This window comes from Etheostoma spectabile, chromosome 18 (assembly GCF_008692095.1).
Source record: "Etheostoma spectabile isolate EspeVRDwgs_2016 chromosome 18, UIUC_Espe_1.0, whole genome shotgun sequence".
Taxonomy (NCBI): Eukaryota; Metazoa; Chordata; class Actinopteri; order Perciformes; family Percidae; genus Etheostoma; species Etheostoma spectabile.
In genome coordinates this window covers 3,225,706-3,251,684 of record NC_045750.1, presented here as the reverse complement: position 1 = coordinate 3,251,684, position 25,979 = coordinate 3,225,706, and the positions used below count along the sequence as shown (strand labels likewise).

General features: G+C 39.8%; 1 protein-coding gene and 1 long non-coding RNA gene across 2 annotated transcripts; one reads left to right on the top strand and one right to left on the bottom strand.

Annotated features, from left to right (window-relative positions):
* Positions 1–2,945: 2,945 nt before the first annotated feature.
* Positions 2,946–24,595, bottom strand: LOC116706157 (uncharacterized). The gene is made up of 3 exons (XR_004336160.1): positions 24,514–24,595; positions 20,365–20,370; positions 2,946–2,957 (listed from the first exon to the last, which is right to left on the bottom strand). It is a non-coding gene; the product is annotated as an uncharacterized LOC116706157 (long non-coding RNA).
* On the top strand, positions 6,622–11,660 carry atf3 (activating transcription factor 3). Its single transcript, XM_032542798.1, has 4 exons — positions 6,622–6,762; positions 9,354–9,612; positions 10,513–10,620; positions 11,320–11,660. Exons 2-4 carry the CDS (start codon positions 9,355–9,357, stop codon positions 11,629–11,631), a joined length of 678 nt encoding a protein of 225 aa, XP_032398689.1. The 5' UTR covers positions 6,622–6,762; position 9,354; the 3' UTR covers positions 11,632–11,660.
* Positions 24,596–25,979: the final 1,384 nt, after the last annotated feature.

Sequence of the window (25,979 nt, the reverse complement as noted above, 5' to 3'; positions counted from 1 at the left end):
CTGCGTGGGCTGTCTGTAGAAATTGTTATAAAACGGGAAAGTTGAGAGATTCAGAAAGATGTCGAATGCATGCACACACCGCTTCCACATTAGCTAGGGAGACTTAATGAGGGGATAAACACTTTCTCTTCTTCTCTCTTTATAAGAAACTCCCTGATGGCCGGATTCTGTTCCCTCATAGTGAAACCTACAGCTCCGATATCACGGGTGGCTGAAAGTTCACAAACCAAACCCCTCTCTGCAGTGCAGCTGGCAGCAGGTGAAAGTGAGAGTACGGTGGTTAGCCAAAGGGATTTTTTTCTTTTTCTTTTTTGGCCTCCTCCAAGTTTGAATTAAATGTGTTTATACAAGACTCAAAGATCACAACTGATATAAAACATGAGTTATTGTCCCGAGGGAAACACAACTTTAAAAAGAAACAGTGAGAAAACCGCAGACAGGCCTTTGTTTTGAGTCTCTGGAAGGGTTTGTCTCCTACATTTAGGCAACATTGACATAACTTGAAAATGATAATGAAATAAACTGTTTTACATCCTTCTTCATACCTACATTGGCATTAAACCTCTAAGGTCTAAGGGCATTTCCTCGATTTTTACATATCTTCTCAAATTCTCCTATTAAAGGTCCAATGGCATGAAAATGTCACTTTATGAGGTTTTTTAACATTAATATGCGTTCCCCCAGTCTGCCTATGATCCCCCAGTGGCTGGAAATGGAGATAGGTGTAAACCGAGCCCTGAGTATCCCGCTCTGCCTTTGAGAAAATGAAAGCTCAGGTGGGCCGAGCTGGAATCTGGTGGTCACCTCCAGTCAAATTCCCATAGAGGCAGGTGTGTTTTTATTTTTAAAGGCCAGTTATATCATGGATCAGGATACTATGCATCCTGACAAAGTTCCCTCGGCCTTTGGAATTAAAATAATATGTCAACCATGGGTTTTTAGTTTTTAAATCTCGGCAACAACAAAACATAGGAGTTTGGTAGGTGTGAACTCCCAGAGCTTGCTAAGAAACCCTTCAAATATAAAAATAGAGAATGTGATATTTAGCCAGCGGGTTAGCGCTCCGATCACACGGTATTAATAGTCAACAGGGTCAGCGATGACTTCACGGCGCAGCGTCAATCTGGATACACTGACCTCTTAAACCTTTCAGCACCGTCTGCCTGAGAAGAGAGAGAGAGAGAGAGAGAGAGAGAGAGAGAGAGAGAGAGAGAGAGAGAGAGAGAGAGAGAGAGTTTTGTATTCTGTTGTAATTTCCATGGCAAAGTCATTTGGTGTATTCTGTAATTTGTAATCTGTTTTAATCTGTTCATCTTTTTTTAATGTTTTTTGTCTGCCACATTTCATGCTGATGTCTTTGACACTTAGACTATGGCTACCTTTACTTTGATACATTTCGGTTTAAAAATTAATATCTTTTCCCCCTCTCATTCCCCCTGCCTGGCGTTCCCCCTTCTCACCCCCCCCCCCCCCGCTCTGGTGTTTCCCCCTCTTGTTTCCCTGCCCTCTCATTCCCCTGCTCTGGTGTTTGCCCTCTCATTCCCCCTGCTCTGGTGTTTCTCCCTCTCATTCCCCCAGCTCTGGTTTTTCCCCCTCTCATTCCCCTGCTCTAATGTTTCGCCCTCTCATTCCCCCTGCTCTGGTGTTTCGCCCTCTCATTCCCCCTGCTCTGGGTGTTTCGCCCTCTCATTCCCCCTGCTCTGGTGTTTCTCCGTCTCATTCCCACTGCTCTGGTGTTTCGCCCTCTCATTCCCCCTGCTCTGGCCCATTAGCCTATTGCATTGTCATACAACTAAACTGCGTTCTCAATTACATTTTGAAGTAAACTTACTTTCCCCCGGATTAGGTGTGATTTAATACATCCTCTTTGTAATTGAGAAAGCAGTTTAGTTGTATGACGACATAGTTTTTAGGAGTAAGGGCTGCTTGGCTGAGTCCTTCATTTCCCCTCTAAACTGCCAAATATCCAAACCAGTATCACTTTGTATCTGTCAATACATCATTTCCCATCTTTGTCTAACCATTGCTGATGACACATATTTCAAAGAAACCACTGACACCGCATGGTTTTACTACATTGCCAAATATATTAAAACACACACACACATACATCTTACGCTGTCACAGCAGTTTCACATAAATCAAAAGCAGAAGAAAGTCAGAACTGAAAACATGAAGTGGAGCTCCTGATCTGTGAGCTCTGACATACTGTCACATATGTACATGTAGTGACCATATTTAGCAAACACAAATGCTTTGACTGAGGCTCAGACACACAACACCTGCAATGTATCGTGTCTAGTTAGTTATAAAAAAAGGCATTTTTCACCTATAAATGATGTTATTTCTGCATAACTAAGGCTTAAAAACACCCAAGTTAACCTGTTGTTGACTTCACAATAGCCAGCTCGAGGTGAAACGGCTGAGGGCTGAGAGATAAGATGGAATCTGGGTCGGGGATCCTCCCTTAGGTTGAGTTACACAAACATGAAATGCCTTTTCTCAGGAGAAGAAAATGCAAACAATCTCATATTTTATGTTTGGGTAAAGGTTTCCACTGTCTAAGGCCAGATGTACTGTTCAGCTCAGCAGGGGAACACTGTTTGGTTAAATATTACCTGTTTTATGGCTTTTTACTGTAGGCTCTTAAGCACCATGGCATCACACACACACACACACACACACACACCACACACACACACACACACACACACACACCACACACACACACACACATATATAATGTGAAGGCTTTCTTGAATGAGTAGTTATCATGGAGGTGTTTTCATAACTGAGTCAAGGTTTCTCTGGAAACAAGGCAGGGTCCAGGGCGGATAAAACACACACACACACACACACACACCACACACACACACACACACCATACACCACCACACACACACCACAACACACACACACACACACACACACACACACACACACACACACACACAGTCCTGCTTCATATGTCCTGTTGTGCAATTAATTTCAAGTAATGCTATGACCCCTCATTACACCAACATGTAGAGGGTTGATTTTGACATTTCATAATTTCAACCCAACTCCTTATGCAACTTGCTACTGAGAAAGACTGAATTTATCGAAAGTGAAAGTTGAACTTTTTGGTTGTATACAGACAAAACTGGAAGTTTCTAGATTACCACAGTCAGAGGCTTTGAGCGGGAAATGACTGAATAAATGAATGAATGACGAGGAAGGAAAAGAAAGAAAGAAGGGGAATGAGGCCGAGGAGGAAAAAGCTCAATGTACTCCTAAAATGCAGCAATAATGAAACCAGCCGGGGGTTTAGTAGTTCTTTTGAAGCTGGAAGAGTAGTCAAGAGTTTATTAAAAAACAACAGAAAAGAGACGATGCGGTTGCATATTTTAGGCATATTTTGGTCAAACAAAATGTTTATTGTAACATATTCAACATATGGAGGAACTGGGTTTTTTCTTGAGGGTGAAAATGGTTTGAATTCTGTAACCGACATAAATTCAAGTTATAGTAAGCGCAGTTGCTGTTTTTTTTTTTTCTACAAAAGATTTTGGCAGGTCATATTTCATAAGACCAGTCCACATGTATTTTTGTATACAGTTTTTTTTCCTCAAAACTCCCATCTTCACGAAAATCTCAGAGCAAATGCAAAAACACAGTGAAGCACTGTCAAGGGCATAACCAAACCCACATCCAGAAAAATATTAGTAACTCTGAAGCCGTGCTGTCAAAGAAGGAGGTCATGGCCAACCAGAAGCCTGGAAACACCAGAAGCCTACAAGCTGCAATGGGGCACTGACCCATAGGCTTAATTCACGGGGGGTGGGGTATGGGGAGGTTACAGTCCCCCTCAATAATCCATTCCGGGGTTTTTTTCCAAAGTTTTTGGACAATTTGTCGCATTTTCAATGTTTTTGATGATTTTCTCAAGTTTGTGTTTTGGAGAGTTCTTAGGAGGATCTTTTTTCAATGTTTTGGTGCTTTTTGCAAAGTTTTTATTGCGTTTATTGGATTTTTCCCCCCCCTAGGTGTTTGGGGACCTACATAGTTAGAGATCTCAACCCCCCTAAATTACTTGATGTTGGATTGGTATATAAACTCCAGTACTTTCCAATGCTTACATCAGCATTGTAGGCAGTATCGGAGGCTTTTTACATTACATTACATGACATTTAGCTGACACTTTTCTCCAAAGCAACTTATAATTGTTGCAATGTCAGAGGCCGCACGCATCTGGAGCAACTAGCTCAGGCAGTGGGAATTGAACCCAGATCTCCCACATCAAAGGCACGTGTCATGTCCACTGCGCCATCCCCACCACTCTTTTCCAATACTGGTATTGATGTAGGAACATCTGTAATTTTTTTCAGAATAAACATCTCACTGCCCCTCTCAGAAAATCCACCATCTGTTTCAGCAGGTAAGTAAACAAGATCAACAAAGTAAGACCAATTAAGACATAAAGACGAGTTGTAGGTCACAGTAATGCCACTGTGCTGCGACAAAATGTTTCAAACCACACCAGATCAGGAGATTCCTGTGTCCCGGGAATTAAACGTATATCTAGCTGCCAGCTGATCTTCAGGATCATTTCACTCCTTTGGAGAGATCATGTCACCATAATAAACAACATAAAAACATTAAATTGACTTCATGAAACCAGCTGAAGGAAGGAAACCCCCCCAGTTTTACACCCAGCTGATGAGATGTAATCCCAGATTAAATAACCGATGTGTGTCACTCAGGTCGGACAGAGTTTTTCACTCGTTAGTGTGGAAAGACTGGAAGGGAATTCCACGTCAGTGTCAAAACACGGAGAGCAACAGCGAGAAAAGTTAGCACTTGTTTATGCACCATAGCATTCAGCTACAAGGTCAATTTCCTATGTTTAATCAACTTTAGCATGGGTGTGTAAACTTATTGAAGCCACTGCATGTATGCATGTGTGTATGTATGTGTGTTTGTATGTGTGTATGTATGTATGTGTGTATGTATGTATGAATCTACAGTATGTACATGTATGTATGTACGTACTATGTATGTATGTATGTATGTTCATATATGTACATATGTACGTACGTATGTATGTATGTATGTATGTATGTAGTATGTATGTATGTATATATATGTACGTATGTACGTATGTATGTATGTATGTATTTATGTACATATATGTACGTATGTATGTGTGTATGTATGTATGTATTTATGTACATATATGTACGTATGTATGTGTGTATGTGTGTATGTATGTATGTATGTGCATATATGTACATATATGTACATATATATGTATGTATGTACATGTATGTACATGTATGTACATATGTACGTATGTATGTATCATACATACATATGAACATACATACATACATACATACATACATACATACATACACACATACATAATGTATGTATGTATGTACGTACAAATGCATATACGTATGTATGTATGTATGTATGTATGTATGTATACATGTATATGTGTGTTTGTGTGTTTATTTTATGTTATTGTTTTTTGCATGAACCATAAATCAAAGCAAATTCCTAGGAAGTGTTACTTACCTGGCAATGGATGAAAGAAAAAATAGGAAAAGAGAGGGAAGGAAAGAAAGTGTTCTGATGGAGAGATGAAAGGAAAGGCATAAATGTAGAAGACAATGAGGGAGGAAGGAAAGATACAAAGAAGAGAGAAAGGGGTGGGAATGGGGGAGGAATGAAAAAAGAAAAGAGGAGAAAAGGATGGAAAGGGAGGAAGAAGGAGAAGAAATGAGTTGTAGAGAAAGAAAGAAGAGGCAAAGAGGAAAAAGTGGATGAGACTATGATGGAACTGATGAGTCTAGAATGACAGAGGGATGGAAAGTAGGATAAAAAGAAGAGGGGGAGACGAGGGACTGTTTGGGTTGGGGGAAGTTGGGAAAGGGGGATGGAATAACAAGAGAGAAGGATACAAGGATGGATGGTAAAGTAAATAAAGAGAGGGGAAGGAAGAGGAAACTAAAGAAATGAAAGGGAAATAAAAAAAACAACAGGGAAAGAAATGAGAAAGGAAAGAGAAAGGAAAGAGTAAGGGGTCAAGGGACGGAAAGAAGAGGAAAAGAGGGAAAGGAAAGGAGAGAAGGGGGTACATACTTGGACAACTGGACAACAATAAAAAAAGAAAAAAGAAAGGAATAAATGAAAGAGAAAGAGGATGAAACAAAATAAATCAAATTGAAAGAAGGGGCATGGCAATGATGCCAGAATCTAAAAAGAAGAGGAAGAAACAGGGAGATGAAAACAATAAAGGAGTGAGGGAAAAGAATGTGAAGAGATGGAGGAAGAAAGGAAGGAAGAAAGGAAGGAAGGAAGGAAGGAAAAAGAGAGAAAAAGGAGGGGCGTGGGGAAGCCTGCCCTTTATGGCAGAGCAGCTCGGGGTTGCTCGATTGCATCACCGCAGGATAATCTTTCTATAATAGGATGACGTCACCCCTGTGCTCTGCCCCCTCCCTCTCCCCCCCCCCCCTCTCCCCCCCCCCCCCCCCCTCTCCCCCCCTCCCTCTCCCTTCTCTAGTAACATTCCTGGTTGCGTCACCACGCCACGCCTCCGTCAGAGCCTCCATATAAGCGGGTGATGCAACGCAGCGGGCCACAAACGCAACTTAATCATTACGCAGCAACAAGGAAGCGAGAGACGCACAGCAAGGAAGAGAGAAGCGACTCTAGGAGGTTGTTGTTCTCTCCGCATCAAGTTCATCTGAACCCAGTCACCCACAGCTTCAACAGGTCGGTTGGACTTTTTCTTCCTTGTGGGGAGGTTTTTGTTGTTTTCAGCGGGAGAGGATCGCTGTCGCTCCGGGTCGTAGAGCGGGGAGGTCCCGGTGCTGTCCCGGGACTCTTTCCAACTTCTGAACCTGCTTCTAGGCTATTTGTCACATTAAGTTAGAATAGAAATTATAATAACTTTTTGGGGGTTCAAATTTCAGCAGTGATTTATGATTAGATTTGTTTTTACTTTTTTTTAAAAATTTATATCTAACACTTTTGAGAGATTGAAGCCTACTACTACCACTCATGTGGCTTCTTCTGCTCGGATATCGTTTGGGCATTATAATAACTTATTGAAAAACATATTAACCTGCAAGATCTAGTTTTCCGGATGTTTGTGATTCATAGGTTTTGTAAGTTGATTTCGGTCTTTTTGTTTTGAACTTGGGATCGAGGTAATCGATCGATAGGCTCTTTATACCCGGACACATTTCAAAATGATAGCCTAAACACAAATATACATTATATAGGCCTATATATACATATATATATATATATATATATCAGAATCTGAGAAGTATGGAAAATAAATGACAACGTAGCCTACTGTAGGTCAGCACGGTGACACCCTTTGGAGATATTATAGGGTGAATAACTTTGATTTGAATTAGACACTTTGTTCATGCCTGTTCAATATGAATGTCTTTGTTTTGGTCTCAAAGAGCTGATAACAACAAAGGCTACTTATCTAATCAAGCTGTCAGTCAAATTACTCCATGAGTCACTCCTCTGTTTAGATAACACACATGCACACCTATTAATGATGCTTCTCTTTAATTGTTTATGGCGTTTTTACAAAAGGCAAATATTAGTTCAGGGTGATTGTCCTCTGTGGCCACTAATGACCGCTTCAGGTCTGCAGGTAATCTTGGCATTTAAACACATCACACATCTTTGTTTGTATCATTTTTTTGGACCATTATTACTCAGCAAGCAAATAAACTCTCTCTAATATCTCCATAGTTTCTAAATAACCTATCCCAATTCTTAATAACCTTATAGTAGGATGCTTTAATGTATTTTAAATCACCTATAATAGGCGATATATAGCTTATTGTGAGTTTTATAAGTAACTTATTGGGAGGCTATACTTCATAATAAGAAAAAAAAAAATGGACTGTGCTGGCTTCATTGTGTTTTTGGATCCTTTATTTTTATCACTACAGTATCTTTATAGACACTTGTAGTGTTTTGTTAGACTTATCATTGCACATTTTCATAAGAAATCTTATTGTATGATTTTTTTTTTTTTTTAAGTTTTAAAATTGTATTATTAGTAGCTGTAGTATTTTTTTCTATTTAGAGCACACTGACCAGAGCTGGTTGACAGCCACTGACATGATGATAATTCATTCATTCAACCTTTTATTAATCCTCAAAAGATCATTGAGGGGCGGCCGTCATTTACAATGCCATCGAGTCAAATTACAAAAGACAACAACACAGAAAAGAATACAACATCATAAGAAAGAAAGAAAGAAAGAAAGAAAGAAAGACAATACAACTTTCTGAATTTAGAAAAACTATGTGGTAAATGATTTGGGCTGATTTGGACGCAAATGAAAGCCCAACTATGTAATTACTTGACTCTTGTTTCCAGAATGATGCAGCAGAATTTTAATTTTTTTTTTTTTGCCTAACATGTTTGTAAATTGTATTATTTGTTGCTGTAATTCTTTTATTATTATGTCTACCTAGAGCAGGGATCTTCAACAGGGGGCCCAGGACCCCTAGGGGGTCCTCAAAGTCACTGCAGGGGGGGCCTCCAAATTAGTGTTAATCTTTGAAAATTTAAAAAAAAATATGTCTTAACAATAAATCCAACATGTTGTTAGCAAATATAAATCCCCACTGATGTCAAGCTTACTGACCTATGGGTAAGGTAGCCGTCCACAGAGGCAGATCATCCTAAGGATTCACTGAGCCACATGCATGTGTAACTAGGGCTGGGAGATGTGGAGAAAATCCAGTCTCACAATATTTTTGACCAAATATGTCGATACCACAACGATATTGTAGTGTTGACTATTGGTGCTTTCACAAAACATTTACACAATGAGATTTTTGATTAATCATCAGTAATGTGGATATAACGACTAAGTGGGTAAAGGCAAATAAAATAACAACTACAACAGTCTGGTAAATTCAGAAAATGACATCATTCTACTGCAAGGCAGCCTTTAAAACCCGGGTAAGACAACAGCCATATTAGCCAAGCTATATTACAATATTACGATATCCAAAATCAAAGACGATATCTAGTCTCATATCACAATATCGCTCTATGTGTAACTTATTTTAATAGCTTAGTATTCTATGCACTAAAAAGTTACGTGTAAAGGCTTTAGGCCGCCCTACACTTTATTGTAGGCCCAGTTTTATGTGCAACTTCATTTTAAACAATATATGTAGAAGGGGGGTCCCTGCTCTGTCTCTCTTTCAGTTAAGGGGTCCTTGGTTTGAAAAGTGACCCCTGAGTTAGAACACACTGACAAGATGTGTAAGACTGCGACTGCCATGATAGTCATCTCTGACTCTTGTGTTTCCAGAATGATGCTGCAGCACTCGGGTCCCTCGCTGGCTGACATCAGCTGCTCGGCCATGGTGCCCTGCCTGTCGCCGCCGGGCACGCTCACCCTGGACGACTTCACCAACTTCACGCCGCTGGTGAAAGAGGAGCTGCGGCTGGCCATCCAGTCCAAGCGCCAGTCCAACGGGCTCAGCGCAGACATTAGCTCGGACGGCGCCAGCTCCAGCTCGGACCGAGCCTCGGAGCGCCACGCCTGCGGGTCTGGAGTCAGGAGAGAGGTGAGGCAGGGGGAAACTACAGCATTTAGTCTGGTTTTTATTTATTTATCTTTTTAGAAATGTTTCTGTACCGAAGCCTCTAATACTGCCTAAAAAGCTTGTATCGGTATCTGTAAGTACTGGAGTTTATACACCGATCCGATACCAATCTGATAAAATCTACTTTAAAGTATTGTTGTTGTTCTTTTTCTGTTACGACTCACTGTCAAACTGGGTAATAAAATAATGGCCGAACAACAACGATATAAATCATATCACATCCATACAGGGGTAGGAGTATACAGCTGATAAAACATAATTAAGTAAACGACACACTGCTATCAGATCGACTCGGTATCACAAGGTCAGGTCTCTGAATCCGTATCAGAAAGCAAAAAATGGTATGGGGCCATCTCTAGTTTTTCTGACACTAAAAATTGTGTGTCTTGTGATTTTTTTTTTTTTTTTTTTTTTTTTTTTTTTTTTTTCAAAATCTATTCTATTCCCTAGAATGCATTTTTTTTTTTTTTTTTTTTTTTTTTTTTTTTTTTTTTTGTTTGTTGTTTTGTTTATACCGTTGTAATGCCAACGGCGACGACATCATATCCATTTTCTGACCGAAAGCAGAAAATGCAGAAAATATTTATATAGGTACTTCTTTACAAATGAAATAAATGTCAGGCTAACTGACTGATATGTGATGTGCATTCTTAGAAATCCTTGTTTTTGTTAAAGAAAGAAAAGAAAATAGCAACACTGAATACTATTGAGTCGCAATACTTCTAGAAAGTACTTAGCAGTACAAATCCAATCTGCATCCATGGATCAGGAGGAGTATGATCAAGTGTGTTTTCAGTGTGTTACGTAGGTTTTATTAGGGGTGAAATACTGACGGTTATTATTTTCCTCTGTGGTTCTCAGATCACACCTCAGGAGCACGAGAGGAGGAAGAGACGGAGAGAGAGGAACAAGATCGCTGCCGCCAAATGCCGCAACAAGAAGAAGGAGAAGACTGAGACTCTGCAGCAGGTAATTTTCAACCTCCATCAATTTGGTAAAGAAAAAAAAAATGAGCTGGAAGGTAAAGTGTGTCATGATGAAGTACAATTGCACATAAGTACTGTTTTGTGACTGTTTTGATGTAGCTTTGTGTTTTTGTGTCAAGCCTCAGCTCTTAAAAATATTTGAGGTGTGAAAACTTCAATTTCTTGGCGGATGTAGAATAGGGCTGCACAATTCATTGCAATTTGATCAAAATGGCAATATGGACTAGTGCAATGTCCAAATCACATGGATGGTGGTGGGGATGTGGGGATGTAATTGTTGTTAAAAAAATATCCTACAGACTAAAGAAAAAAACCTTTGTTTGCTACAGACCCTCGTAAAAATGACACTTTCATTTTTAATATTTTTCAATGAAAATTGGAGTAATGATACGAAAATGATCATTCCCTCCAATGTCGTGAGTTTTGTCACAATTGCAACATCAGTCAAAATTATCACGATTAGATATTTTCATCATATCATGCCGCCCTAATGTAGAACTCGTCTATGGTTGGCTGAGTTTGGCTTGTTTTCGTTTCTAAGGCACTCTGCTGCTGATGTACAGAGATGCTTCTGTATGTTTGGCTCTTTTTGTATGATTTGTGGTGATTTTTTAACATTTCTGGCTAAAGTACAAAGCTTTAACAAAGCTTTCAATCTTCCTTCTCTCTCTTTGTTCTGCAGGAGTCTGAGAAACTGGAGACAGTCAACGCCGACCTGAAGGCTCAGATCGAGGAGCTGAAGCAGCAGAAGCAGCAGCTGGTCTACATGCTCAACCTGCACCGGCCGACCTGCATCGTCCGAGCCCAAAACGGCCAAACGCCCGAGGACGAGAGGAACCTCTTCATCCAGCACATCAAGGAGAGCGCCTTCCAACTGCACGACCTCACCACCTCCATCACATCCGCCTCCTTGTCTCCCTCCGTCACCACGTTAGCACCTCTGGACGGAGGGCATCTATCCCTTGACCACATTCACTGTCCCGGTTCCCTATGAGCACCGGTGTGTCTCTGCTACTTTTCAAAAAGACTAGCGATGCCTCCATCCTGCTTCCACCGAGGCTGGTTGGCGCCGCCGCGTAGACGAGTAAGAAGACATTGTAAATGCCACATTCAGATGACTCCTCGGTCTCATTCACTGTCCACTAAGCTGCTAGAGAGGAGAGAGAGAGAGAGAAGGAGAGGAGAGAGAGAGAGAGGAGAGAGAGAGGGAGCGAGAGGAGAGGAGAGGATGAGAGAGAGAGAGGAGAGAGAGAGAGGGGGAGAGAGAGGAGAGAGAGAGAGAGAGAGGAAGAGAGAGAGAGGAGAGAGATGAGAGAGAGAGAGAGAGAGAGGAGAGAGAGAGAGGAGAGAGAGGAGAGAGAGAGACGAGAGGAGAGAGAGAGAGAGAGAGGAGAGAGAGAGGAGAGAGAGAGAAGAGAGAGAGAGAGAGAGAGAGAGAGAGAGAGAGAGGAGAGAGAGGAGAGAGAGAGAGAGAGAGAGAGAGAGAGAGAGAGAGAGAGAGAGAGGAGGAGGAGAGAGAGAGAGAGAGGCAAAGTGACCTCAACACTTTCTCGCTGAAACGTAGCTGTGATTGGACACAAGTACAGCACCTTGACAGCATTGTTATTTTAATTTTTGAAATTATACCGTCAAGGCCAAGACACATGCCAAAGCACTAAAACAGAAAACAGTTTTTTGTTTTTTTGTTTTTTTTACTGGAATTTTTTTGAATAGATGAAAGTCAATTTTTTTTGTACCGAAGCAGAGCGTGATTTCAAGGTGATCAAGGCACATAATTTAAAAGTTCACCCTCAAAGAAAGTGGACGCAGATTGACCGTGCGAGTGTGTATCGAGTGTGTTTGAGTCACTGACTTTAAAAAGAAGACATTGTTTGTGCTCAGTGTATGAAAATAGTATATTTATTAAATAACTACTGTATGATTTGTGATTGCCGTTTAACCCTGTCTGCTCATACAACGGAAACTAGGGCTGGGCTTTTTGGAGAAAATCAAATATCGCAACATTTTTGACCAAATACCTTGATATCGATATTGCAACGATATTGTAGGGTTGACAACAGTTTTTTTTTTTTTTTTTTTTTGACAAAATATTAACAAGGAGATTTTTCAAAAATAATCATCAGTAATGTGCATCTAATGACCAGCTGGTAAAAGGCAAATAAAAGAACAGCTATAACAGTCTGGTAAGTTCATAAAATGACATCACACGTTACTGTAAAACCAGAAAAAATGTAATACTTTTTTCACGATATTACAATTTCCAAAATCTAACAACCTATCCAGTCTCATAACATGACATCAATATGATATCTATATATTGCCCGGCCCTAACATGAACTACTAAATTTGCTGCTACTAACCACTCAGGACCTATGTTGGCTGTAGGAGTTTTTTTTTTTTTTTTTTTTTTTTAAATGTCCCATATTTAAGAGCTAACCTCTTGGAAAAGTTAGCTTTGTTGTTATCAGTAGCAGTTACAAAAGGGAAATGTACTTTGCAGGCAGGGTTTATAATTCTGCACTTACTGAAAAGTGTAGTAAAAAAAATACAATATAAGCATATGTGCAGATGACACCTTACTATTCTTAACAATTAGAAATTTGATGTCAAGCAAAACTGAAAAAAAAATACATGTTTATATAATTTTACAAGTATACTTTATTTATCACTGCATTCCCTCTTAAGGTAAGCATAGCTAGTGTTGCTTTTATACATCTTCTGTGACGGTGTAGCTCAACGAGGATGAGTGTTTGTTTTCTACCTAAAATCTTGTATATTCTTATCGGCTGCACATTAACTCTGTGCTACAGTATGTAAACACCAGATGCCTCATTTGGTCTTGGACGGGGCAAAACAAAAAAGAAAAAGACAAAAAAACATTGTACTGTTATTCAGATTTGGTTTGGAAGTTGTGTTCACTAGATATCATTAGCTAGGTATCAAAAGTGTTGCGTCAGCTTTCGGCTGGTCCTTTAACACGCCTGACTCTGAAGTTATGCAAGATGATGTAATGTTATACTGTGTTATGAACTTTATAAGTATCCAGACTTCAACTCACTGCCAAATATTTCTCCCTTCTTCCACTCCCCCCTTTTGCCTCTCTGTGGCCTGATTGCTTCAGAGTGAAATCACCCTTCAAGAGAATGTGTATTGCACACAAACAGAAACTGACGGAGTGTAATCAACGAGAGTTAAGAGGCTATTTTCTTGTCAATAACTAATTGTAGCATCGATCTAAAGTGTCCATCAACAGCCAAACATCAAGTCACTGAAACTCAGCAACACATCAAAAAGGAAACTCTGCTCATCAGTATTTCAGTAATTGTCATAAGTCGTAAGAAAACCTGGTGTTAGCATATTTAGCATCAAAGGTTATCTCAAAGGTTTTTGTCGCTAATAGGAAGAATAATAATTTCTGTATGAACAGCACATCACGGTCACGACGAGGACTGAAGTTTTTTATATTGTGTTTGCATGGTAGAAGAAGGTTTGAATATTGTTGTGCGTGTTATGTAAGCAAATAAGTTGAGTCACACGGTTAAAGGGACGCAGGCGTCTGCGTGTGTTCATGTGTTGTTTTTTGTGGTTGTTTGTTGTCCCATTGCTGGTCGTAGCCAGATAGCTTCTAAGCACTGAGTTCTATCTTCTATCGTGCCTACTTCTTCTTTAATTTTTCCTTCTCTGTAGCTGCTCAGCTGTTGCAGCATCATATAGCCTGGATAAATAAACCGTAGGCTGTAAGGTACAACTGCAATGCTGCCACCAATGTGTACTTCCATCTTTCTGATCTATCAACTTTTGTTTTTGATACCTTATCAATTAAAAATATGTATTGACAATGTAACCGCTCAGGGTGTTGTTTTCTTTGTTTTTTATATAATCTGGTAACACTTTGCTTTTAGGACCTAGGACCCTATCCCCATTTCATTCATAAAAATAATGTTTAGTGCTAAATAATGCTGTGAAGCTAGAGGCTCTGATTTTATTGTAATAAACCTACATCACATATTTTTCACGTAAAAAAAACTTCTTATAAAAACAGGTTTGTTCTGGGCGCCTGGGTAGCTCACCTGGTGGAGCGGGCGCCCAAATGCAGAGGCTCAGTCCTTGATGCAGCGGCTCAGGGTTCAGGTCTGACCTATGGCCATTTGCTGCATGTCTCCCCCCTCTGTTGTCAGCGGTCCTGTCTATTAAAGGCTGGCTTGTTAGGAGTCTCAGTTCTCAGTTCAGCATCATTTGTATTATAATTATATATAATGTATCCTTTAGTAGTCCCACAAGGGGAAATCACAATTAACACAGGCCTGAACTAAACACACATGCCGTGTTGTACCCTAAAGGAGAGATCCCGAATGGGGGGGGTCAGGAAGGCACCTCGACTTGGGGGGTTTGAGCTTGCTCAAAACCCCTTTGCAGTGCCCGGAGGGAAACGTCATTCCCCAGTACCAGGGCCACCCCAAAAAAAAAATTTATTGGGGAAAGAATTACTCACCAAATTTTTAAAAGGAATAAAATGTTTTGACGTCATTAGTTCCAAACCCCCAAAAACCTAAAGAATTTTTATTGTATTTTTGTGCCCCCTTCAATAATTGTCTTTTTTTATTGTCCTTTAATCTTTAAAAAAGACCCCATGTACCAAACAAGTTTGTTTTGCGTTAATCCCCCAACCCTGCGTTTTGTTTAAAAAGATCAAAGAAATTTAATGGGGAAAAACAGCAGGTCCTCAAAATTTAATTTACTTCCCAGATAATACAAGGAGCTTCTGTAAGGGGAAAAACTTTTTTTTGGGGGGTCACCCCTTTCGGCACCTTTTCCCAAAAGCAAAAAATTAATAAGTAAGTTCACCTAAAAAATACCCTGCATGTTCTCGACGCTGTGTTTGAGCTAAAGAAAAAGAGAGACAAATGGAATGTCGCTGTTCAGAGAAAGAGAGGGGAGAGGAGAGGAGAGAGGATAGACTTACGCTTATCTGTGAAGAAAGCTGGAAATATTTCAGAGAAACAAAAACCTTTTGACCCACAAAATATACCCCGGATTACGAAATGTCAACGCTCAAAAACTTGACAAATTTTTATTTTGACTTAGCTTTCAAAACGGGGTCATTTTCCCCTTCTTTTAAATTTATTTTTGTAGTATTCCTTGGTTTGTCAAAAAGGGTTTTTGTTGTCAAATTAAACAAAGAGCAAACATTTTTAGAAAAATAAATGGTGTGCGATATAAAAAAAGCTTTTTAAGGGCTTATTCAAACATCCAAGGAACCAAATTTGGTGAAAACTTGATAAAGAAATACCCAGAAGATGTGCAGTGGTGGAATGTAACTAAATCGCTACATGTGATTTGTATGTGAAGGGATATTTTGCAGATTTGAATCCAGCTCTGTGTCATGGCAGTGTGTGAAGTGTGATTAGATGTATGGCATGTCACGGAGCTGCAAGATGAGATAAGATAACGCACCACACGCTCCAACATAAGATAACGTCCTCTAAGATCTGTCCCGAAATGCGTCGTTTCACATTACATGGCAGATTTCAGCTTCTGCGTGCTTGCAAAATAAAGTAGCATAGTGTTCATCCAAACACACTGCCCACACAAAGATGACACAGAGCTGGATTTAAATCTGCAAAATAAACGTTTTGAGTTACTTTACTCCACTACAGTACATCTCAGAGGGAAATATTGCACTTTTTACTTCACTACATTAGTTTGACAACTTTACTTCAATCCTTTTAAGTAATTAATTCAAAATATAAATCAAATGGGGCGGCCTCTAGTTCAAGCTCAAGCTCACCCAGGAAGAGCGCGCGCCCCAGGTAGTCCTGTAGTGGCCTGGGTTCGAATCCAACCTACGGCCCTTTGCTGCAGGTTGGATTTACAGTGTAGATATATAAATCAAAAAACATATGTGTCATGCTGTATCATTATACATCAGGCTACAAATTAATAATTAAAAATTAGCTCCACCTTTACCAGCAACATTAAAGTGACACATAGTTGAAAATCTGCTAATAGACTTCCTGATGGGAAGCTAATGACCCGATTGCACAACCAGCTAATTGCCTTGAAGCGGTTAACACCACCCTTCTTGCTTACTCTACCAACCTTAAACATACAAAGAGAATCACAAGATCCAGGTTTGCCCATTTCTGCTTCAAAGTCAAAATCTCATGCACTGTTACCCCACCCATCCAGTACTCAAAGTAGTTACGCAAAGTTACGAAAGCAGACACCGAAATACGTCAGAACTGTTGTTGATATTGTTCCACTGTTATCATGAGTTTCTATAGTAATTCTAACAAATATGGACAAATGGAGGTCATTCTCCATCTTATGAAGTCAGTTTGTCACATATCGAGTCCTATAACGTATATAATTTCATTAAAGCATAAAACACTAGAAGAAAGTTCATTGAGTTCAGACATGTTCATACTTTTAAGACTTTGCACTGGGTAAGATCCACAACAACCACAGACCTGTGAGAACGTGGGCGGTGTTCTGTTTGCTGAAGGGAAACGTTTCAACCTGCTTTGATATTGTTTTTATACACAGCTGGTATGTTAATTATAACTTATAACATAACCAGGAATCCCATCCCTCTGTGCTCTCATCTGATTTCATCCTCTACCTTTCAAAATGTACGCAGGGCTATTTTATCATGTTACATTATATGCATCTAAAAATAAGATTTGGCTTAAACTAACCAATGAGAAAACAAGGCTACCCACTTTCAGAGGAGAAAGAAATAAGTAAATAACAATCTATCTGGTTATGGCATGCTTACTTTCAGAGGTGAGCCAAGGTTCAGCTCTCTGTTCTAAATTCTTTAATGAAATGTTTTGATGGGAAGCAGGAACATTGGCAGTGTGAACAAGATCCGACATGACATTTGTAAGGTGAATTTAAACTTTTCTTTTAATTTTAGATTTTTTTATAATGTGAAATCTGGATGAAACACAAACTCATTGGATCATTATCTTTAAGTGGCATATTATATCTTTAGAAGCATATTCCTAAGGTGTGTTCAGAACAAATGCGAAGCAAATGTTCCCCTTGGTTTACTCAAAGCGTGCAAATATTTGCCCTTACGTAAGTTACAGTGTGATGTTAGTTAGGTGGTAATTTGGTTCATATTAAAGTAAAACCGACAGCTGCGATCAAGTAACAATACATATTTTTCTGCTGGAGGATCCCACCCCCCCCCTTCTGGTCTACATATCCTTGCCTCTATCCTTGAATTAGTTTTATCCGGTAGGGACAAAAACGATCAATTCTACTTCACTAACACACCATACATAATATACTGTACGTATATGACAAGTTAAGTTTAGGAAAAAGATCGTGGTTTGCATGAACCCTTGTGTTATCTTCCCGTTGACCATGCAACTTTTGTTTTTCTGGGTCAAACTTTCAAACTCAAACTCACCTTAACTGATTTGGACCAAAGCAAACAAACTACATGTTTAAAAACAGCCTCAAACTCAGAAGGAGGAGAAGTACAATTGGTTCTCACTTAAAGCGGAAGCAGAAGGGGGAACTTTCACACTCACATCTTGACACAGAACAGTGCAGATTATTCTCGGGTCAGCTCCAGGTCACTCACCCACTAAGGCCGCTGTAAGTTTTTCCGAGTTTGATTCAGGAAGCTGATACAGTTTTTACCACTAACTTTGAGATAGACTCATAGATTACTCACCAGGATGCTTCAATCTGGTTCTTGTCTTTGTTTCAATGGAGTGAAACCTGAAAGCTAGAAGTACTGTGGCCTGCGGTCCAGGCCAATCGTTTATCGTTTTTCATCCTACACAGGATATTGGCCAATATATGACCAGAGCATGTACACACACACACACACACACACACACACACACACACACACACACACACACACACACAACACACACACACACAAAATGCTTTCTCATTGAGGGAAAAACTGATGCAATTCAGTGACAAGCCAATGCAAGGTGACTGATGCAACGGCGGTGTCATAATCCTTGACCAGCAACATCCTGTGCAATCGGGGTCAAAGATCACAGCTGAACACACAAGCACAGAGACTCAGAGGTGTTAAAAGTTCACCACGTTGATCACGAACGCCGAAGTCGCTGAATAAAACAAGAGTCACTGGCCCTTGTTTTTGAAAAGTGCGTACGACCTAAAACAGGCGTAGAACGGGCGTACACCGATTCCTCAGTTGAAATCATCAGTTGATCACTTATCGACAATGGTAGATCTGGCTCTTTTAGAAGACCTCTATGGGCCGAGCAACAGTGCACGCGTAGCCTACACACACAAGCCATGGTGTGTGTGTGGGGGGGGGTACCCCTACTATACACGCCAGAAAGAGTCTGTAACATTGTTTTAGCCTGTGGGGTTTTGGGGTCCAGCACAGCTATACCAAGGAGACAGGGCATTACTCCTTGTTTTCAAAAGGTATGGTGTTATGTTGGGCAATGATATTCAATACAGGAAACATGACGATGCACAACATTGTTATTCATTCTTCAAGTTTTAGTTTGTCTTTAAAAGTGTTGTTAATGGCCACACGTGAACCATTTCTTTTTGCCATTGACCGACATATTTTGGCTTGTTTTTCTAGCCCCTCTGCTGTCAGGAGACAGGGTCGGTGTGGTGGTCCGGCACAGGGGGGGAGGACACGCGCTGTCCCTAAGGTTGCCTGGCTCTGACTCACAAAAAAAACGCATAAACTCTGCTACTCTGTGTTTATTCAAATAGATGGCCACAGCTACATGTAGGCCTAAGAGATTGCAATATAAGCCTGTATATTACTATTAGGATTATGTCAAGGATGTATAAATAAGGTTTAGGCTGCCAAATAGTACACGTGTTACTGCAGATTAAACTGACATGTCAGGGTTTCAATCTCCACCTCTGAAAAGTGCAGCTACTTAGCCAGATTACGTCTGGCCATGTCGTAAATAGTAGGGGCTAGGCCTCAAAATATGTTGGGGTGTGATATTTAAATTACGATGGTTTTCAGCCGCCGCATTTATCAATGCACGACCATTCTTCCGCTCTTCCGACCGTTTCATGAATCCCACGTGAAGCCTGTGGTAAGAGGATTTCTGCGCTGGTTTCTACGTTGGGTAGATAAATGAGGGCCGTTGTACATACCAGGGGAATGACACTTCAGAAGTGCTTATTTACATATTAACCAAGTATGAGGAACACATGCCTGTTTGAAGGAAGTTGCACTGAACTGAATAGAAAGCACTGAATACATTATTAGTGAGCCGTCAGCATGATGTGCCTTTAAAGTGCCTTTACAGAGACAAGGAAGTAAAACAGGCAATGCAATCATGGAGAAACACTGGGCAGGGGCAATTCTGCATAAGATGGAAGGAAAAAACTATTTAGGCAAAGGCTAAAAAAATCTGTCAAACAACTGGTTTAAATAAGATAAGAAAAAACGAAGAAGCCCAAAGGAGTACAAAGAAGTACAGTACATGGTGTGAGCAATTACACAAACACAAGAGGACAAGGAAATGGTGCATAGAGGGACTCTGATGGGGAAACCCAATCATCTTACAGTTAGAGGTTGTCCATGTTGCGTAACTGCTGAGGCTGCAGTGACAAAGTCCTCATTTCACACCAGCTTCCCACTAGATGTTGCCAATTGTTTTTGTGGCAATGCAGCGACCATGACATGGGATGTGTGTTCAACCCTCTGAGGACGAAAGATGTAACCAGGGGCTGAAATACGCGCCACTAGAAACTGAATTTGAATCATTTATATTTTAATTTGCTAAACTTGAATGATTACATTTTAAAAACTGAATTTGAATCACACCATTTGAAATTGTATTGTTTAATTTGATCATTGCACTGCAAAACTGAATATTAGTTTGAAATGATTTCATTTGTTGGATCTGAAGCCCCAAAAATCTGAAAATTCAACTTTTAATATCTTCACATTCAGTTTCAAAATTCAAATTGAGCTCTCAAAATTCAATTTAAGTGGTAATTATCCCGCCCAAAGGACCAGATTAAAAAGGACACATATATTTAAAACAGGGGGAACATAAAAACATACATACAAAACATACTGTGCTACTACTGCGCTTTACTATACTTACATAAAAGGGCAAACATACATACATACATACATACATACAAACTACATACCTACATACATACATACATACATAATACTACTACATACATAAATACATACATAACATACATACATAAACATACATAAACAACTACATACTACACAATACATACATACAAACTGTACATAGATACATACATCATTACATACAAACATAACATACATACATACTATAAACATACTACATACATACATGCATACATAAAAACTTAATAATTACATACATACATACACACATACATACATACATACACACATACATACATACATACGTACATACATACATACATACATAGACACACACTTATGTTTGGAAAGAAACTCCGCTTTCTGTATAGTGAGTCCCAAATTTGTTCTAGAGCGATGAGTAAAGACATGATTTGTCCCTATTTGGTGCCTGGAATGAGTTTACAAAAGTGGCTGGCAAAAGTAGTGTGATAAACGAATAAAATAATAAATAAATGTATAATAAATGTATAAAATGACATTTTGTAACATGGCTTTTTGAGTAGGAGTGCTGTGTGTTGTCCAAACAGCGTCCTTCGCCCTCAGAGGGTTACAGGTCCAAGGTGTAGGAATTTCTCCCCCCTAACGATCTCATATCGCAATCAACTCTCTCGCGCCACGCGGTTCAGCGTTACAGCTACGGCAGCCTCAATGCTTCAAAAAGCCAAGATGTCATCCACGTCTTCATCCAGCTTTACCTCCGGTGATCAGGTCCATTTATTTAGTTTTTATTTATTGCAAAATGTATCTAAAGATTTGGTGAGTACTACAAACTGTCTTGTTGATGTTAGCCATGTTTCCTTCTGTCGGGAAGCAACGATACCCATTAGCAGCACCTGTGAGTTTATCATGTGACAGTGAAAACGTGAAAGGCGTCTCAGTATGTCCTGTATGTCCCTTACTGGCTAACGTATTTCAAGAGGCAAATATAAAATGTCAAGCCGATTGGAACACTTGGAATTGATGGTGGTGGTAAATATTCATGGAAAAGGACAAGTTAGTGAACTGGCAACACCGATTTTGATAACGAACAATTAAAAACGTCACACACTGGACCTTTAAGTAACATTTTCAGTGCAGGACTTTTACTTGTGATGGAGTACTTTTTACAGTGTGATATTTAACTTAATGCAGCATGTGAACACTTCCTCCACAACTGCTCGGATCCATCAAAAGAGCAACACTTATAAAGTTAATGACTCGCATTGCAACATTCAGTAACAAACTTTTCTCAACATGCATACTTAACTTAAACTTGACGTGTTGGGTATTATGTAACTTCCTGAGGATGCTACTTGAACTTTCATGGAGATAATCCTTGGGCTTTGGCCAGTAAGATATTACACCACACAGGAGCGCATAATGAGTGCCAGAAACCAAACAGTCAAAAGCTTTTGTAATCACTTAGTGAGAAGTACAGCTGTGATGCTTATCCCAAAGCTTTCAGGTATTGTAAAAGCCATAAAACTCTTAAATGGAACTGTTCTGAACAATAAACAACCTGTGATGAAATATATCCGCACTCCTGTGTTGCTCTTCCAGAGAAGTTATTAACAATCTTCTCCACAATTCATTGGAAGTGTGTGGAGAGTGGGAGGTGTGCACGCACTGGTCTTTCTCATTTCTGCTTGTGTGTGTGTATGTGTGTGTTTGTGTGTGTGTGTGTGTGTGTGTGTGTGTGTGTGTCTGTGTAACTGGACACAATGACATTCATTTTCTTCCTGGCTTGTGTGTGTTGCTGTGTAAGTACTGATGAGCCTCATATATATTTTTTTATTATTAACCGCTTTACTTATGTTTATATTGGCATATTTTAATGCACATTTTGAAGTATGGCATGAGAAAAGCTGAATTAGAAAAGGGGACCACAATTGCACAAAATTGTTTTGACGAGGCCGTGTGAAGCCTGAGGCCTCCTGCACACTGCCTGTGTGGCGAGACCGTGGCTTTTCTGTTGCGTGTCAGTTGCGTGATGTTTTCTATGTCTTTGCACACCAGAAACGTGTCTGACGCTGCCGCTAGCCTTGTCTGTACACATGTATGTTTCCCATTAATAAAAAGGCATATGGGGAAAGAGTTGTGGAAATGTACTGCACTCAAGCAGTGGTATACTTCATGTAAAACAAATACATACTGATTTGATTACAGAAAAGACAATGTCAGCAGTATTGACGGCAAAATAGGCTACAGAATATGTGCCAAAGTGTGTGCCAAAGGGAAACGCTGCCCGTGTTCAGGCCCTGTGTTATGTGTGCTGGGTGTCCCGTGTGTACACGTCAATAAATGTGCACGTGAATGTGCCTTCCTGCATGTCTGTGTCTTTATCGTCTCCTTTTGTTTATGCTCTGGGTGTCTGTTTCGGTTCGCTCATGACTACTGGGTTACTTCCTGCAACAGCAGTATTTCCTGGGTTGCTAGGCAACCGGTGTTGTCATGACGGTGGTGATTTTGTAACTCATTTAGAAACTGACCTGAGTTCAGTTGAGTTTCACAATGACTCTGCGCCTGCGGAAGTCTGGGGCGTTGAACGAGTGAAACCAGACGCTGCACACAAACACTGAGCTGTTTGTTTTAACCAGCCTCCAGACCCAGGTGGGTGGAGATAGACACAGCAATTGTGTTTTTGTTGCCCACTCATGAAAAGTACACAGACCCAACTCTGCTGTGCATTATCGTAATTTTCCAAACTTTTCTTTTGACACTCTCACCTGTGGTGTGTATCCGGTTCGACAAGCCCCACCCACCTGGTGCTCACCAAGGTGAAAAATCAACAGACACACCCTGAAAAGCAGGTTGAAAAAGCATTTTGAGCAATGTCTCCTGGGATGATCAAGCACATTTGCTGGAGATTAGCTTAAACCTGGCATGCTGTGGGGGTCATCAAGAAAGTTTTGTGAATGGCAACACCTTCTGTTGTATCCTGCACCAATCAGAGTTACTTTCATAATAAGATATAAATATATATAAAAATACATATATATATATGTTTTCAGGGACAGTTTGCCTTACCACAAAGACAGGGAACGCAGTATGCGGAAAGTAAGGCCGCTTGCACACTGACTGCGTGACATCAGAGACATAGACCTGTACATTCATAATGTTCATTAAATCTTTAACTAACACATGGTTGTGCTAGTGAACTAACAAAACAATGTCAATTGTAATTTCCCAACAGGGGATCATTAAGCTGTATAAATTATGAATTAAATTTCTTTGGCCTCATACGCTTTCCCCAAATAATAATTTCATTTTGATTGTTTCTTTTTTTTTTTTTACAGTGCACTCTGTATCACTCACTATGTTGAAGCGGTGCCACCCCTTGCCCCCGTTCTAGCCCCGCCTCCGGCCACACATTTATCCAATGATCAGCTCTACGACTCTTTGTAATGTTCAACATGGTGAAACATTTCCACTCATTAACGTCTGACACGGACAAAGCAGGGCAGTTTGGATTATTTTCACCAACCCAGCACAATTAGCACATCTATTTAATGCTTAATGAATTTTTCTCTTTGACAACACTCCTACTCAAAAAGAGAAGTTACACCATTTTTATTTGAGACATACTGTATATCATACATTTATTTACCAATGTATTCTTATATCACACTACTTTTATTAACTCATTTCATGCAACAAAACAATGTTTTTACCTGTTTTCACCTTTATGAGATTTGAGGAATTCCACAAAGCTTCACCTTTTCAGCTTTTTTTTTTATCTCTTTACTCATTGCTGACAAATATGGGCATCACTACACGGAAAGCTGAGTATGTTCTGAGCATTTTGACATGATACACATGGGGATCAGTTACATGGAAATAACCTTAGACCTCAGAGGGTTAAAGTTATTCCACTTGTTCTGACATCAATATCCAGCCAATTTTCTGCATCACATCTAACAGCAGTTATGTCCTATTATGATGATTTATGAATGATCGTTCTGTAGTTACAAAGGCTTTCCCTGCAGCTTCCTGTTGTGTCTCCATCCACAGACCAGCTGGTCCTTCTACACTGTTGCGTCGAAGGAAGCTTTGTTCTGCACTAGTTTTTATTACGATTGTTTTTCATTTCGTCCAAAACTTTATTAAAAGGCTTTTCACACCTGGTCACTTTATCACTTTAACACTGGACTCAACACTGACACTTTAATAATAATTTATGGTCTTTTCTTTGTTTATTTGACGAATGTTCTTATTGTTGTTATTATTATTATTATTGTTGTTTTGTTATCTTTATACTATGTTTTTTATCTATTTTTCTTGCTAAAACTGCTGCTGGAATTTTCATTTTCCTCGCGGGAGTCATCCCATAATAATTAATAAAAAGAAGTCTAAGTCTAAGTCTGAGTCTTTTGAAGAATAATAACTGAAATGATCCAGTTCCACAGTTGGTTTGCGTCAGCGTCTTCTACATCAAGTTTTCATTCAGCGTGGAAGAGGAAGGAAAAAAGTGGAAATAAATCCCCCGAGCAGACTTTGATGCGATTGTGGTCAAATTAGGGAAGTATTCCTTTCAGCGAGCGTCGTCCAACGTAACCAAACCGCAGCTCTCGGTGCTGATGCAGGGGAGACAGAGTTCACACGGCGGTGACTTCCTAATGACCTCGAAAGTGTCAGTAACATGAGGTAACATCCCAGAAGGACACAAATCATGATGCTGGTCCACAATCACAGGAAACGTGTGACACAATTAAGGTTTCCATACATCAGTTACCAGAATGCTGACTTTATTCATCACTTTGTTTTCTGGTGACATCTCGACAACTTCTTTTGGTTTTTGAAAAATAAAAATATGTATACACTGTATATCTCAAGTATCAAAAAAAATATGAGTCTTATTTGGCTTCTGTTCGTGCCATATTTCTGTTTTTCTGTGTTTTATACACTTTTTAAATGATTAACTATAACTATTCAGTCAGGAACACTTTTCACAGATTCAACCATTTACTGCAACAAAAGGAAATACAGTTACACTGGGCGACGAAGGCTCTGATTGGATGATGGTCCCTGGATCAGCCAAGCTGCAAGAGATGACACAGGGGGCACGCTGCTGAGACCCCCCTGTACACAGGAGCACGCCCAATAAGAGACATCTAAACAATTTCAGACATAGTTATGATGACAGGGACATCAGGGACAACTAGGTTTAGGAAAAGAAGAATGGGACAGTTGGGTTTAGATAAAGAAGAACAGGACGGTTGGGT

What these genes read in the sequence shown, in the direction of transcription:
- atf3 (XM_032542798.1), top strand. Translation starts at nt 9,355, where the DNA reads ATGATGCTGCAGCACTCGGGTCCCTCGCTGGCTGACATCAGCTGCTCG. An exon ending in GGTCTGGAGTCAGGAGAGAG is followed by an intron (nt 9,613 to 10,512) that starts GTGAGGCAGGGG and finishes TGTGGTTCTCAG; the next exon opens with ATCACACCTCAGGAGCACGA. An exon ending in AGACTGAGACTCTGCAGCAG is followed by an intron (nt 10,621 to 11,319) that starts GTAATTTTCAAC and finishes TTTGTTCTGCAG; the next exon opens with GAGTCTGAGAAACTGGAGAC.